The 16,400-nt window shown below is 48.0% G+C and overlaps 1 protein-coding gene across 1 annotated transcript; it reads left to right on the forward strand.

Annotated features, from left to right (window-relative positions):
- Nucleotides 1-3,262: 3,262 nt before the first annotated feature.
- LOC144668984 (keratin, type I cytoskeletal 19-like) lies at nucleotides 3,263-11,586 on the forward strand. Its single transcript, XM_078531521.1, has 7 exons — nucleotides 3,263-3,854; nucleotides 4,876-4,958; nucleotides 6,492-6,648; nucleotides 8,187-8,348; nucleotides 9,668-9,793; nucleotides 9,934-10,154; nucleotides 11,444-11,586. The coding sequence occupies exons 1-7, from the start codon at nucleotides 3,354-3,356 to the stop codon at nucleotides 11,517-11,519; spliced, it is 1,326 nt and encodes a 441-aa protein (XP_078387647.1). The 5' UTR covers nucleotides 3,263-3,353; the 3' UTR covers nucleotides 11,520-11,586.
- Nucleotides 11,587-16,400: the final 4,814 nt, after the last annotated feature.

Below are 16,400 nucleotides of genomic sequence, written 5' to 3' on the forward strand. Positions count from 1 at the left end.
ATGCGGAGGCTGGTGGGGTGATAAGTGAGGACAAGGGGGACCCTATCATGTTTCTGGGAGGGAGAGGAAGGTGTGAGGGCGGATGCGCGGGAGATGGACCGGACACGGTTGAGGGCCCTGTCAACTACCGTGGGTGGGAAACCTCGGTTAAGTTTGAATGCGGAGGCTGATGGGTTCTTTCAACCTTCAACACCTCTTTGTCCTTTTGTCTGTGACATCTTTTGGTTATCTCCACCTATCACTGGCCCTTTACCTAGCTCTTCTTGTCCTACCACCCTCCTTAAACCAGCTTATATTTCACCCTTTTCCTATTTTTACTTAGTTTTGTTGAAGGGTCATGAGGACTCGAAACGTCGACTCTGTTCTTCACCGCCGATGCTGCCAGACCTGCTGAGTTTTTCCAGGTATTTCTGTTTCTGTTTTTGTTTTGGATTTCCAGCATCCGCAGTGCTTTGCTTTTATATATATTTATATAAATGCCAATTGTTGCTGTCTGAACAGAGACAATTACGAATTTCACCTGTACCAGACAGCAATGCTGAAAGCCTTTAAGCTGTTTGTGCATATTCTGCATGAGTGCCATCAGAAACTGATCTGTATCGAAATGCATGGCACACTTACAGCGAAAGGATCGAAAACAAGAGGGCACAGTTTGAAGTAATTGGTAAAGAAAGCAATACCATCATGAAGAAAAACATCTTCACGAAGCGAGTGGTTAGGATCTGGAATGCGCAGCCTGAGAGTGTGGTGGAGGCAGATTCAATCGAGGCTTTCAAGACAGAATTAGATTGTTATCTGAAAAGGAAGTATGTGCAGGGCCACAGGGAGAAGGCGGGGGTGTGGCACTAGGTGCATTGCTCATCCAGAGAGGTGGTGTAGAAACGATGGACTGAATGGCCTCCTTCTGCGCTGTAACAAACCAGTGGTTCTGTTCAAAAACAGAAATACCTGGAAAAACTCAGCAGGTCTGGCAGCATCGGCGGAGAAGAAAAGAGTTGATGTTTCGAGTCCTCATGACCCTTCAACAGAACTGAAGTATAGTTAGGAGAGGGGTGAAATATAAGCTGGTTTAAGGTGGGGGTCAGGGGCAGAGAAGTTGGGGTGGTGTGGTTGTAGGGACAAGCAAGCAGTGATAGGAGCAGATAATCAAAAGATGTCACAGACAAAGGAACAAAGAGGTGTTGAAGGTGGTGATATTATCTAAACGAATGTGCTAATTAAGAATGGATGGCAGGACACTCAAGGTACAGCTCTAGTGGCGGTGGGGTGGAAAGACTAACAGGGCATTAAAGGTATAGATTTAAAAATAATGGAAATAGGTGGGAAAAGAAAAATCTATATAAATTATTGGAAAAAACAAAAGGGAGGGGGAAGAAACGGAAACGGGGTGGGGATGGGGGGAGGGAGTTTAAGATCTAAAGTTGTTGAACTCAATATTCAGTCCGGAAGGCTGTAAAGTGCCTAGTCGGAAGATGAGGTGCTGTTCCTCCAGTTTGCGTTGGGCTTCACTGGAGCAATGCAGCAAGCCAAGGACAGACATGTGGACAAGAGATCAGGGTGGAGTGTTAAAATGGCAAGCGACAGGGAGGTTTGGGTCTTTGTTGCGGACAGACATCAGGTGTTCTGCAAAGCGGTCGCCCAGTTTACGTTTGGTCTCTCCAATGTAGAGGAGACCGCATTGGGAGCAACGAATGCAGTAGACTAAGTTAGGAGAAACGCAAGTGAAATGCTGCTTCACTTGAAAGGAGTGTTTGGGCCCTTGGACGGTGAGGAGAGAGGAAGTGAAGGGGCAGGTGTTGCATCTTTTGCGTGGGCATGGGGAGGTGCCATAGGTGGGGGTTGAGGAGTAGGGGGTGATGGAGGAGTGGACCAGGGTGTCCCGGAGGGAACGATCCCTGCGGAATGCCGCCGGGGGGGGTGAAGTGAAGATGTGTTTGGTGGTGGCATCATGCTGGAGTTGGCGGAAATGGCGGAGGATGATCCTTTGAATGCGGAGGCTGGTGGGGTGATAACTGAGGTCAAGGGGGACCCTATCATGTTTCTGGGAGGGAGGAGAAGGCGTGAGGGCGGATGCGCAGGAGATGGGCCGGACATGGTTGAGGGCCCTGTCAACGACCGTGGGTGGAAAACCTCGGTTAAGGAAGAAGGAGGACATGTCAGAGGAACTGTTTTTGAAGGTAGCGTCATCAGAACAGATGCGACGGAGGCGAAGGAACTGAGAGAATGGGATGGAGTCCTTACAGGAAGCGGGGTGTGAGGAGCTGTAGTCGAGGTAGCTGTGGCAGTCGGTAGGCTTGTAATGGATATTGGTGGACAGTCTATCACCAGAAATTGAGACAGAGAGGTCAAGGAAGGAAAGGGAAGTGTCAGAGATGGACCATGTGAAAAGGATGGAGGGGTGGAGATTGGAAGCAAAATTAATAAATTTTTCCAGGTCCCGACGAGAGCATGAAGCAGCACCGAAGTAATCATCGATGTACCGGAGAAAGAGTTGTGGGAGGGGACCGGAGTAGGACTGGAACAAGGAATGTTCCACATACCCCATAAAGAGACAGGCAGAGCTGGGGCCCATGCGGGTACCCATAGCCACACCTTTTATTTGGAGGAAGTGAGAGGAGTTAAAGGAGAAAATTATCCATTCTTAATTAGCACATTCGTTTAGATAATATCACCACCTTCAACACCTCTTTGTTCCTTTGTCTGTGACATCTTTTGATTATCTGCTCCTGTCACTGCTTGCTTGTCCCTACAACCACCCCCCCTCCCAACTTCTTTTCCCCCTTCCATCACCCCCCCCAACTTTTCTCCCCCCAACCCCCCAATACCTTAAACCAGCTTATATTTCACCCCTCTCCTAATATTACTCAGTTCTGTTGAAGGGTCATGAGGACCTGAAACATCAACTCTTTTCTTCTCCGCCGATGCTGCCAGACCTGTTGAGTTTTTCCAGGTAATTCTGTTTTTGTTTTGGATTTCCAGTATCCGCAGTTTTTTGTTTTTATCTCTGTGGTTCTGTCCTGTGACTGGTTTTAAATCACAATAAACCTGTACTTTTCATCTCTGTCACCCAGCACATTTTGGTTTGACCCGGATCAGAGCCCCAAGGGAATTAAGAACAAGGAAGATGCAATAAAGGCGAGAACAGGTCTTGCCTTGTCGGCTCTGGGTGTGGTTCTGAAGTTACAGTTTTAACTGGAGCGGGTGTGCCTGGCACAGTTGCCAACTGCGGCTCCTCTTTGCATAAAAGGGTGAGCGCAGGCACTTGTCACTAAGCTCTTCCTGGGAGTCTAGGCGCACTGACTGGTGATTTTCTCTCAGATACTTGCTGGTGTGATAGTTCAGCTTACAGCATCATGACAAGCCTTAGGAGGAGTGTTACTCTCACTAGCAGCGGCAGCAGCAGCAGCAGTAGCCGTGGTGTTAGTGGAGGCTTCAGCAAAGGTTCCAGTCAGAGGGTTGCCACTTCCAGCAGTGGGTTAGTCCGCTCAGCTGTGCAGCCTGGATGTTATTCCAGTTACTCATTGCAGGGCTATGGCTCCAGTAGGCCACGCACCAGCCTGGCTACTGGGTTTGCTGGGTCGGTGGGTTTATCTCAGGGCTATAGGGGTGGACTTGGGGCAAGGGGAGGCTCAAGCTCTTTGTCCTTATCATCGGGGGGTCTCTGGATGAACAACGAGAAAGATACCATGCAGAACCTCAATCAGCGTTTGAGCTCCTACCTAGACAAAGTCCGCTCACTGGAGTTAGCCAATAGTAACCTGGAGAAGCAAATTCAGGAGATTGCTTCCTCAAGAACCATTGACTGTTTCGACTGGTCCATTTACAACACCACAGTCAAACCTCTGCAGCAACAGGTACAACATCGTTTTCTAAAAATTATTCACATGCTTTAATTTTTCACAATGTACCTTTTTTGTTATTCTTCCAGGGAATGTGGTAAGGCCAGCATTTGTTGCCCATCCCTATTTGTTCTCGAGCTGAGTGGCTTGCTAGAGCATTTCAGGGTCAACCACACAGTTGTGGGTCTGGAATCACATGTAGGCCAGACCAGGTAAGGATGGGAGATTTCCATCCCTGAAAAGCATTAATGAACCAGATGGGGTTCTTACAACAGTCACCATTACTGAAAGTAGCTTCCAGTTCCAAATTTATTCATTGAATTTAAATTCCACCACCTGCTGTGCTAGGATTTGACGCCATGTCCCCAGAGTAATAACCTGGGCCTTATGGATTGCTAACCCAGCAACATTGTCACTACACCACCATGCAACTGGTATCAGACTTGACGCTGCTGTGTAGAATGTGCAGCTGTTGTCTGACCAAGTCCCGCATGTTACAGTCTGATAGAACTTCCCCTGTCCCTAACATTAGTTAATTAGTCTTCTGTCCATAGTGTTAGTCAGAATCTCCTGTCCCTATTGTTAGTTAGTTAGTTAGAGTCTCCTTTTCCTACTGGCACATGACAGAACCATTCCTTCCACTGTTGTGTCCAGAATGAGCTACTTGACTCTTATCAGAGCATCAACTCTCCTCATATTGAGCAGATGGTGGGTCTCCACAGATGATGTTTATATCTGACTGTCCGGAATAGACTCACCCTGTCTCTGGCTTGCTCCTATAATGAGAGGCATTAGAGTGTTAGCCTGAATCACAACTCCCTACCCAGAGAGCCTTTAGTCTGGCTCCAATCCTTCAATCTGTCTGGCTTGGGTAGCCAGAACAGGAGTTATACTCACGCCAGCACAGCTCCTGGAGCAGTCCCGGTGCATCCCAATGGGAAGGAGTCTACCTAAAGATACATACTGGAAATGAAGGATTTGAACCGTGCTTTCTTCCTCTAACCTTTTCTAACATTGTCCATTCCATTTCTGCCAGATTATCAACAGCATTCAGCTGAATACCCGCATCTCCCTGGAGACCGACAATGCCAGGCTGGCTGCTGAAGACTTCAAAAACAAGTAGGTGATAAAGTTCTTTTTCTAAATCCCCGCCTGGGGCCTGGGAGTCTCAGAAATTCGCAGAGAGTAACAGTCTGAGGATACTGATTACCTGTAAAATGTCCTGAGAAGGGTTCACTGGGGATTGGTGTGCCTGAAAGAACATTCCTTGCATCCATTGACCAGAATCTGAACTGGACCAGCCATTGAAATACTGTGCCCACAACCACAGGTCAGCGGCTGGGAATTCTGAGGCGAGTAACTCACCTCCTGACTCCTCAAAGCCTGTCCACTATCTACAAGACACAAGTCAGGAGTGTGATGGAATACTCCCCACTTGCCTGGATGAGTGCAGCTCCCACAACACTCAAGAAGCTTGACGCCATCCAGGACACAGCAGCCCGCATGATTGGCACCCCACCCACCACCTTCAACATTCACTCCCTCCACCACTGATGCACAGTAGCAGCAGTGTGTGTACCATCTACAAGATGCACTGCAGGAATTCACCAAGCCTCCTTAGACAGCACCTTCCAAATTCATGACCTCTACCATCTAGAAGGACAAAGGCAGCAGACACATGGGAACACCACCACCTGGAAGTTCCCTTCCGAGCCATCCTGACTTGGAAATATATCACTGTTCCTTTACTGTCGCTGGGTCAAAATCCTGGAACTCCCTCCCTAACAGCACTGTGGGTGTACCTACACCACATGGGCTGCAGCGGTTCAAGAAGGCTGCTCACCACCACCTTCTTGAGGGTAACTAGGGATGGGCAATAAATGCTGGCCCAGCCAGAGACACTCACATCCTGTGACTGAATAATAAAAAAAAATGATGACCCAAACATCAGCTTGAATTTGTATAGCACCATAGCACTAATGTAGAATAATGCCCCAAGGAACAATATCAAAACAAAACCTGCCACCAAGACATATAGGGGGATATTATGACAGGGTGACCACAATCTTTGTCAAAGTGGCAGCTTTTAAGAAGCATCTTAAGAAGTTTTTTTAAAAGGAGAGAGATTGAGAGGTTTAGGGAGGGAGTTCCAGAGTTCGGAGCCTAGGCAGCAGATAGTATGCCCACCAGTGCTGGAGCGATTAAAGTGGGGGCCAGAGTTGGTAGAGCATGGACATCGCGGAGGGTTGTAGGGTTGGAGGTAGCAACAGAGTTGGGTGGGGGTGGGTGGTGGGTGGGTGGTGGTGGGGCGAGGCTGTGGAGGGATTCCAAAGCGAGGGTTGAGAATTTTGAAATGGTTGGTGGACTGGGAGGCAGCGCAGATCAGAGAGGACAGGAGTGATGAGTGAACATGATTTGATGACGATGCAGGGAGCAGAGTTTTGGATGAGCTCAAGTTTACAGAGAGTGAAAGGCGAGAGGTCATTCAATGGCGCATTGGAATATTTGCCCAGAGGTGACAAAGATATGGACAGGGTTTGAGCAGCAGAACTAAAGAAAATCAGGTATCCAGTCTGCAGACAGGGATATAAGCCAGAGTTAAAACCGGTCACTCCTTCAATCTTGGGCTGATTTTTGTTTCCTCTGTTGCAGGTGGGAGTCAGAACTGATGCTGAGACAGTCAGTGGAGAGTGATATTAATGGACTTCACCAACTGAAGGACACCTATCTGCAGTTACAGACTGATCTGGCTCATGACATTGCTGGGCTGGAGGATGAGATTGCCTACCTGACGAGGAACCATAAGGAGGTGGGTTGCCATGGCTGAGGTGTCACAATCTTTCCTCATCACACACAATGACAGGGTGCTGCCCCCAAGTGCCAGTAGTGGGGTAGTACAATGACAGGATGCTGTCCCCTAGAGCCAGTGGTGGGGTAGTACAATGACAAAGTGCTTCCCCCTGGTGCCAGCGGTGGGGTAGTACAATGACAGTGTGCTGCCCCCTGGTGCCAGTGGTGGGGTAGTACAATGACAGGGTGCTGCCCCCAAGTGCCAGTGGTGGGGTAGTACAATGACAGGATGCTGTCCCCTAGAGCCAGTGGTGGGGTAGTACAATGACAAAGTGCTTCCCCCTGGTGCCAGCGGTGGGGTAGTACAATGACAGTGTGCTGCCCCCTGGTGCCAGTGGTGGGGTAGTACAATGACAGAGTGCTGCCCCCAAATGCCAGTGGTGGGGTAGCACAATGACAGGATGCTGCCTCCAAGTGCCAGTGATGGGATGGTACAATGACAAAGTGCTTCCCCCTGGTGCCAGTGGCGTGGTAGTACAATGACAAAGTGCTGCCCCCTAGATCCAGTGATAGGATAGTTCAATGATAAAGTGCTTCCCCCTGGTGCCAGTGGTGAGGTAGTACAATGACAGGGTGCTCCCCCCCTGGTGCCAGTGGTGGGGTAGTACAGTGACAGGGTGCTGCCGTCCAGTGCCAGTGGTGAGGTAGTACAATGGCAGGGTGCTGCCCCCTGGTGCCAGTGGTGGGGTAGTACAATGACAGGGTGCTGCCCCCTGGTGCCAGTGGTGAGGTAGTACAATGGCAGGGTGCTGGCCCACTGTGCCAGTGGCGGGGTGGTAGAATGGGCTGCGTTTGCTATCAACACTGCACATGCTCAGTTGTATGTGTGGCCACCATCTTGATAGGGGCCAATGTTCAGCAGGGCCCTTGCACGGCCATGACTGGCCTTGGAATTGGAAATATTACAGCTCTGGCAGAATCAAGTGAATACCTTTAACAATCCCTCCCATCCAGAGCTCACCCCAAACCTCACAGACAGGGCTGAAAAGAGCAAGTTGCAAATGGGATCTACTCCTTCCACTTAGCCTCATCCCCAACCCCCAATTGAAATGACATATCACATTGGTGTGGTTTTAGAAATTTATTAAAGGATGAAATATCAAAATAAATGGCTGGGGAGAGAGAGAATGCAGGAGACACAGAAAGGGAAATGGGTGCACCCCATGTGCAATGAAATAAGATTCATTGTTAGAAGTTTGAAGACTGCCAAAAAGAAGCTGTCACTGTTTCTGAAGGTGGATTTGTGTCTCCTGAAAATGACATCGTTGGGATCTGTGTTTGCGGAGATGGGTCTCAGCCACACATTCACACGACCATCTTGAATTGGCAGGAGATAGTGAGCAGAATGAGAGTGTACTGCCCTCTAGTGCCAGTGGTGGGGTAGTAAGAATGACAGGGTGCTGCCCCCTACTGTCAATGGTGTGGTAGTACAATGGCTCCTTCCATCAAAAGATGGCTTGCACTGTCCTGATGGTTTATTGTCCCTTGTGCTTTTAGGAACTGAAGCTCTTGCGACAGCAGAAGACTCAAGACATCCAGGTTGAGGTGGACGCTGGTCCTTCTGTTGACCTGGCTGCAGCCCTGCAGGCTATGCGAGAAAATTATACCAAGATTGCTGACAAGAACCAAAAGGATTTGGACGATTGGTACAAGCAACAGGTAGGATTGGGATTCACCACCAACAGCAGTGCACAACCTCTATAGGGGATTGCAAGGGTGGTACTGGGGTCGCCTCTGGGAGACACTCTTCAGCCAGTGATATAGAATCTCTAAAAACCACCTCAACAGACAAGGTGGGAATCAACTCAGAGTCTCATTAAAAAAGGACAGCACAGGTATCCATTGTCATCCAGTGGTAGAACTCGCTTAGATTTTGAAGGTTATGGGTTCAAAACCCACTCCACAGACTTAAGCACCAAACCCAGGCTGACTCTCAGCACTGAGAGAGTGCTGCACTGCCGGAGGTGCTTTCTTTCAGATGAGAGGTTAAATGGAGGCTTGGACACAGAAGAGCTGATGGTGTTTTTTTCCGGAAAAGCAAGGGAGCTGTGCCTGATGCCCTGGGCCAATAGTTATCCCTCACCCGACATCACTAAATCAGATGATCTGGGGGTTATCGTTATCATGTTGCTGTTTATATGAGGTGAGGTATGTGAATCGGCTCCTGGGTTTATGTTCACTATGACTACGCTTCAGTCGAATTGCTGCATTTGCTGCAGTTTGCTGACCTGTAGGTCAGGTGTTTCTCAGGTGTCGGTGCAGACTCGATGGGCCGAAGGGCCTCTTCTGCACTGTGATTCTGATTGGTTGTAAAGTGCTTTGAAATGTCCGAGTTTGTTAAAATTGGTACATAAATTTTTCCAATAACACAATTTCATGGAATGTCAGCCTCAACTCTAGTGTACACTGACCCTGATAATCGTGCATTGAGGGAACAGAATCTGTTGCTACACAGGCAGTGTCTTAAAAGCCCTCAGAGGTTTGCTTGGAGTAAGACTGCCAAAGGTTTCAGTCTCAAAGCTACAGTCAAGTATTTCCACAACTTTCTGCTACGCTCTGAATTTGCCTCACACTAAAAAACCTTGTCCAGCCAATATTAAGAGTGATCACCGTGAGTGGCTCGGTCTCCTTAGTGAACAGGCACTACCTGGCCAGTTCCACATGGAGTCATTTACAGCACCGACAGTGGCCATTTGGCCTGAGTCAGCTCTTTCGGAGGAACCCAGTCAGTCTCAACCCCGCCTGCCTGACACCGCTCCCCCCGCCTCCAGCCCCAGCCCCAGCAGCTCCCACTGTCCTTCAAGTGTTCACCCAGTTTCCTTTTGAAATTGTTGGTTCTGCTTCCTCTGCCCTTGTGGGCAGTGAGTTCCAGGCCGTTACCACTCACTACTTTAAAAAAAAGCAGCCCCTTCATTATCGGTGCGGGTCGGTTGTCTCAAATGCATCATGTAAAACCCTCCCTCTCTCTGGATTATCAGGTGCAGGTTCAAGTCACACAGACCACACAGAGTACCCAGGCTCTCGATACGAGCAAAGTTGAACTGACTCAACTGCGGCAGCAAATGCAGACCCTTGACGCTGAATATAATTCTCTACGTGGCACTGTAAGTGAGCTTTAAATTCGCGGTCTGCTCGTTGGAACACGGGGTTTGTCTGAATGTTAATCCAATCGCTATTTAAACCAGCCCAGAGCTGCCCATTCAAATAGCCCTTCACACTGACCAAACTGCCTTGGTGTTTTCAGATATCTGCCCTGCAGAATGCTTTGAACAACACAGACGCTAGATATGACATGGAGCTGCGGAACTTACTTGCCAGGAGCTCACAGCTGGAAGGGGAACTGGGAAATCTCCTGGCCAGCATAACACAACAGGGCCAGGAATACGAGTACCTTCTGAACATCAAGATGAAGCTGGAGGCTGAGATTCTGAAGTACAGGACTCTTCTGGAAGGAGGCAGTGAAAAGTAAGGCAAACAGCAGCATCCAAGCTAGGGACACAGGTGGAGTCCATTTACCAACGCACACCCACCCCCCCCACTGCCCCCTCCCCCGGACCCCCACAACCTGCTCCGGCATTCAACTAGATTGTTGTGGCTGACCTGGACCTGAAGCCCATTTTCCTGCCCTCTCCTGTACACCCTGTGCAGACCCCACTCAAACAACTCTCATCTTTCACACCTTATGGTCAAGTCTGTAGTCCCTCTTTCCTTAGGGAATGCCGGATGCTGGCTATTTTATTTAAAGCGGGGAGTTGAGCGTGCGTTCTCGTTTTATATTCATTACAGGATGTGGGCGTCGCTGGCTGGGCCAGCGTTTGTTGCCCATCCCTAATTGCCCTTGAGAAGGTGGTGGTGAGCTGCCTTCTTGAGCCGCTGCAGTCCATGTGGTGTAGGTACACCCACAGTGCTGTTAGGGAGGGAGTTCCAAGTTTTTGACCCAGTGACAGTGAAGGGACGGCGATATATTTCCAAGTCAGGATGGTGAGTGGCTTGGAGGGGGACTTCCAGGTGGTGGTGTTTCCATGCATCTGCTACCCTTGTCCTTCTAGATGGCAGTGGCTGCAGGTTTGGAAGGTGTTGTCGAAGGAGTCCTGGCAAGTTGCTGTGTGCATCATGTGGAAGTTATTTTCCAAATAGCTGGTCTTATGGGCTTTTCTTTAACACACAGAAAGAATTTTGATTATTGAATGGGACAATCAGTCAATTGGAGTTTATTTCTGGGTGAAAATCTGCTGGATGAAAAACACTTTATTGATTCTGCAGTATGATTGGAGTAGGGTTGCCAACCCCCCAGGGTTGCCCTGGAGTCTCTAATAATTAAAGATTAATTTCTTCAACACTGCTGGGAGCAACGCGCAGGAGAAAAATCACCGAGGCCCAAAAGAAATGTGTTTTTTTCTCATTTTCTTTAAGTAAAACATATTGGGACTGGACAGGTTTAAGCCTGTCTGATTGACGGGCATGAATCAGCCAATGACACATCAAAGAGTTGTTTGTTTTCCTATTAGCTGGGGGGAAATGTGGGTTACCATGTCCGGGCTGGGCAGTTGTAGGCAGGAGGTTTATGTGACCAGGATTGTCTGGATTGTCTCCCACTGGGATTGGCTGCTCCGCACTGGTGACTATACAAAAACAAAGTCAGAGATCAGGAGAAAGTGGATAACAGAATGGGGAGACATAAAACAGAGACTGCAAACTATCAAACAAAATGCAGGAGGCACGGCTTTAATCAGGAATCTTCTTTCCTCTTTCAGAATCACCTATTCTGGCAGCTCCTCATCCTCAATGTCAAAATCTCAGTCTGGTAAGTTTTCACGTGTTTTGAGTTGAGTGATGTGTTGTGGCTGATTAGCAGGATACGTATTGCTTAGTCCCAGTCCATTATTCTTTCTACTGTAATCCATGGTTAATCATGGCATCCAGTCCGATCTGGACCAATACCACAGAGCAGCTACTTTGTGTACGCTGAGACTTTTCCTTCTCGAGATGTGGGCATCACTGGCAAGGTTGGCATTTATTGCCTATCCACCCACAAGGCCCTGAGAAGGCGGTGGAGATCTTCCTTCTCGAATCACTGCTGCCTGCGTTGATGATCTCTCAATGAAGCTCCAGGAATTTGACCCAGCGACAATGGAGTAATAGCCCATTTATGGCCAAGTCAGAGTGGTGTGTGGCTTAGAGGGGACTTTGGGGGTGAGACTGTTGCCAAGATATGGCTTCCCTGGTCTTTGGTGATAGAGGCCACAGAAGGAGCTGCTGTTATGGGTCAGTCCAATGGGAGAGAGGCCAGTGTGTGATTCACCTGACCTGTTGACCTATTAAAATGATCTTGCCAAATGTCCTTAAAGTGTTTTTTTCACTGTTCTGTTTTATTCTTCTTATTACAGCTTCCCTGGCATCCACGTGAGTTGACCCTTATTGCTTTATTGTGATGGCAAATGTTACTTGGTGGGAAATTGAGCCACTGTGATTGGTCCCAATGACCCTCAGCTGGAGTGTGACATGACAAAAAGGGGATGGGCTCCCATTCAACACTCCCAGGAACAGGGGGGATCCTGGAACGTTCTCCCTGGAAAGGCCGGGGATAATTAGCGCTTATCAAGACTGAGATTTGGGCTGAGTTGGGGTATCAAGGGATAAAGGAGCAAAGATGGGTAATTGGAATTGAGTTGGGTATCAGCCATGATCTGATGGAGCAGGATTGAGTGGCTGAATGAATACTCCTGTTCCCAATGTTCCTTTACATCATTAGCAGGGGAAGTAGCCGATCATGAGATTTGACACTTAGGAGCTGACAGTTTGCCCAGAGTTCACAAACTGGTTTCGGACAGTGGTTATAATATTTTATCTGTCTCGACAATCAGGCACTAACTTCTTTTCTCTTTCTTCTCTCCTTTACAGGACCAAAGTTTCCACAGGTAATAAAACTTGCTTGTGACTTTCTGATAAGTCTGAATTTGTAGTTGGTGAACAAAGCCTAGAGCCCTGAGCTCCATAACCCACCCCGCTTGAACCCCTGAGCAACGTTCATTCAGGGCAGTGTCGAAAGTGTTAGTGTGGCTTTTTAAGATGATTAAGGGAGTTGATGAAGGAAGGACACCTTCACACAAAGGGTAGTGTAACCCTGAACTTGCACCATGAGAAAACTGCTGAGGTCAGGGGTCAACTGCAAATTCCAAAACTGAGATTCATTGATTTTTGTTAGGCAAGTCTGTTAAGTGTCACAGAACAAAGGTGGGTAGATGGAGTTAAGATACAGATCAACCATAATGTAATTGAATGTTGGAAGAGGCTTGATGGACCCAATGGCCTCCTCCTGTTGGTCTCTCCATATATCAGGGTGCAGGCAGACTCAGAGAATTCTTTTAAGCTCTGTTGACAATTGGTGGATGTGAGGGTCAGATGAATGCAGGGTAGATTCCCAGTGTTCAATCACATGGTTTAGGTCGGGCTGACAGTGAGATACACTCAGAAGTTGGCTACCCTATGTTCAACAGTAAAGGAAACCCCATCCCAATATCCATATACTAGAAACCTCAGCTAATGGGTTCACCTGCCTGGATTAGAGTGCACTTTCTCTCTTTTCTTTTTAACAGCTGTCAGGAACCTTCCTGTACATTATCTAGGCAGCCATTTCTCATTAGGGAATTGGGAGCTCAGATACTGAGTGCTAACATGCAGTCTGAGTGTGGCAACATGGAGTAAAGTCAAATTAGTCCAAGCAAAATACATACACACACACACCCAACCAACAGAGTACCCTCAATTTCTGTTCTGAGATCAGCACAGCTGAAGGGAGCTAACCTTTGACCTTCTGGTTCTCACTGCACTGAGACACGAAACCTTGTTCACTGTCAGCATTGAACCCTCAACCCTGTTAGCTAAAAAATTCTCCATTCCCTGAGGGTGTGGCTCACCAGAGTGAAGTGTAGATTGGACTCTGGGCTGCCATTAGTGTGTGTCAGTGAGAGGCTTGTCTGTCCTGATCCAGAAGAGATGTAGAATGCGGGGAGTCCGTTGGACAGAAATGAGCCACTTGTGAATCTGGCAGCATTTTTAATATTTTTAGTACAGTTCATGTTTGCTTCAGTCAGTTGAAAGATGGACAAGTGATGTTTGAAACCTCTGTTATATTTGGTGTCTTTTCAGAATGGCTAATTCGCTAGTAACCGGGGTGACTGGCGCCATGGCTCTCACCAAGGGAGCTGCTGAGGAGCCTCAAGCCCGCGGAGTCACAATGTGTATCCGCTGCTGCAGTTTCTTTCTGAATCTCGGGATTGCGGGCTCTTTGGTCGTGAGCTTCTTCTATCACAACCTTAGCTCTTTTTGTCTTATGCTTTCGTTAAAAATGGGATGTGTAACAGGGCACCCAAGGCTCCTTCAGATAAAATCCTCCATTTCCAAATCAAACCCATGGGTCGCTATGCAAATAGAACTAACCCCCCCACCTCTCACTTAAAAGGGACGCTGACACCCATGTGATGGCCCTTTTAGCCAGTCAGATCTATCATCATTAGCATGCTGTTGCTATGGAGACTGCGTAAATTATTCCCATCTATTCCACATTGAGTGGATGTGCCCTGAGCAGCTGATAGAAGGCCCTGCCCATGGACTACGCCCTTTGGTCAAAGGCTTGGGGAATCCAATGGCTGCATCAGGACTAATCCAATGAGTGGAGTTGACTGGTTATTTCTAGGTTGTTGGGAACGTCCATGGGTTCATTCTTCTGGGAAGGGCCAAACCACAAGGCAGACCTTTCTGGCCTAAGGTGCCTGACTCCTCTACCAGCGGCTTGACACACAAAGCAAGGAGCCTCACTGAGCCCCACTTGCCATTTGTCATAGTGACGAGCTTCATGGGAGCTGGGGGGCATGGCCAGCCTGACCCACTGTGGTACCAGATCTCTGTCACCCGCGGGAGCCCTTGGTTGCTCTGAAGTCCCAATGTCTTTCTGCATGTTTGCCTCCTGCTTAAAGTTAACCAGTAAAATAATCCTCTTGTCATCCTGTTGTGTGGTGTGAGTCAATTGATCATTGTTCAGGGAAATGTGAAGCTTTCAGAAGCAGGGGAGGCCAGAGGGTCACCGGTGTTCTGCTTCAGGAAGGGTTTTTTCAAAGGGGGAACAGCGGGTAAATGATTCCACCAGTCGGTGCAGCAGGTAATGGAGGGAATCATTGTAAATAATCAAGAGTTTTTAAGGAGAACATTTTCATTCAGCGAGTTATCAAAGAGACAGAGTGTCTGACTTGAAAATGAGCCAGTGTTTAAAAGAGGAAGGAGATAAATATTTGTTGGGGGGGGGTGGGGGGGGTAATACATGGTGAAAGGGAGTGGAACTACTCGGTTACCTCCTTCAGCACAGGCACGATGGGCTGAATGGCCTCCCTTCTGTGCAGTAAAATGTTACATGTCTGTTGTCCCATGTGGGGCTGAGCATGTTTTAACCTGAGTTGATGTTAGGAATGTAAAAAGCTGCTAAATTGTCAGATGGGGGCAATGCACAACAGGCCACTTATAAAGCATTTCAAAATCTGTACACAACATTCACCTGGCCTAGTTAAAACCAGACCAGATTAGACAAGTCCAGACTAAGCGACAAAGTGCATATGAAGGAAATCACTTTCCTCACTCACTGTAAAGAAAGAAAAGGGTTTGCTTTTGTGCCTTAGGACTCCCCAGAGCACTTCACAGCCAATTAAGTACTTTTCAAGTGTCGTTTTAATGTAGGAAATGTGGCAGCCAAATTGTACACAGCAAGATCCCACAAACAGCAATGTGATAATAACTAGGTCATCTGTTTATAGTGATGTTGGTTGAAGGATAAATATTGGCCAGGACACTGGGGAGTGTTGAGTTGTTATAATGATATAATACCTGGGGCTTATTTACTGCATGAGACACAAGATACCAATCACTTAGAAGGTTTTAGATAAACTTGTTGTGGGTTCATTTATTTAGACTAGGCACATGAGAACTGTTATACATCAGTATAAAGTTTGAAGGCACTAGAGTTGAACTCCCCTTCATGTAGTGCCATGGGATCTTTTACTTTCTCTGATTTTAACATCTCAGCCTAAAAGGTGGTACCTCCAACAATGCTGCACTCCCTCAGTGCTGCAGTGTTATGTCAGCCTGCATTTTGTACTGAAGCCAAGTAGTGTGGACCTGAACCAACAACCCACTGAGAGAGGCGAAAGTGTAACCCACAGAATCACAGCTGACACCAATGGGCATAAGGTTTGAGTTCACCCACCCGCACCCACCCACCCCCCACTCCTTCACCTGATGTTCAAAGTGTAAAGAGCAGAATGAGCTTCCTGTTAGTGGAGGGACACTCGCCATTGATCCTCAGTGCCTGAGATTGGGTCTTGCGATAAACGGTGATGTTCCCTCCTCCCACCTCCCCAAGGTACCGAAACAGGCCCTTCGGCCCCACTGACATATGCTGGTGTTTATGGTCCACATGAGCCTCTTCACCTCCCTCTTCATCTCACTCTCTCAGCCTGGCCTTCTATTCCTTTCTCTCCCTTGGCCCTTATAAAATTGGGAAGACACAGTCAGAAACTAAAAGTACCCGACATTAAATATAAAACAAACAAATCCTTGAGCGGTTAAGCATGCCTTTTCTGGAACCTAACACGCTTACAAGAATTTTGGATGGAACAGTGGCTCATGGAAATGGTGTTCCTCACAAACAGAAACAGAAAATGC

Source organism: Cetorhinus maximus, chromosome 28 (assembly GCF_964194155.1).
Source record: "Cetorhinus maximus chromosome 28, sCetMax3.hap1.1, whole genome shotgun sequence".
NCBI lineage: Eukaryota > Metazoa > Chordata > Chondrichthyes > Lamniformes > Cetorhinidae > Cetorhinus > Cetorhinus maximus.

Coding starts and splice junctions, on each gene's coding strand:
- LOC144668984 (XM_078531521.1), top strand. CDS start 3,354: ATGACAAGCCTTAGGAGGAGTGTTACTCTCACTAGCAGCGGCAGCAGC. Junction 4,959..6,491: donor GCTGAAGACTTCAAAAACAA/GTAGGTGATAAA, acceptor CCTCTGTTGCAG/GTGGGAGTCAGAACTGATGC. Junction 6,649..8,186: donor TGACGAGGAACCATAAGGAG/GTGGGTTGCCAT, acceptor TTGTGCTTTTAG/GAACTGAAGCTCTTGCGACA.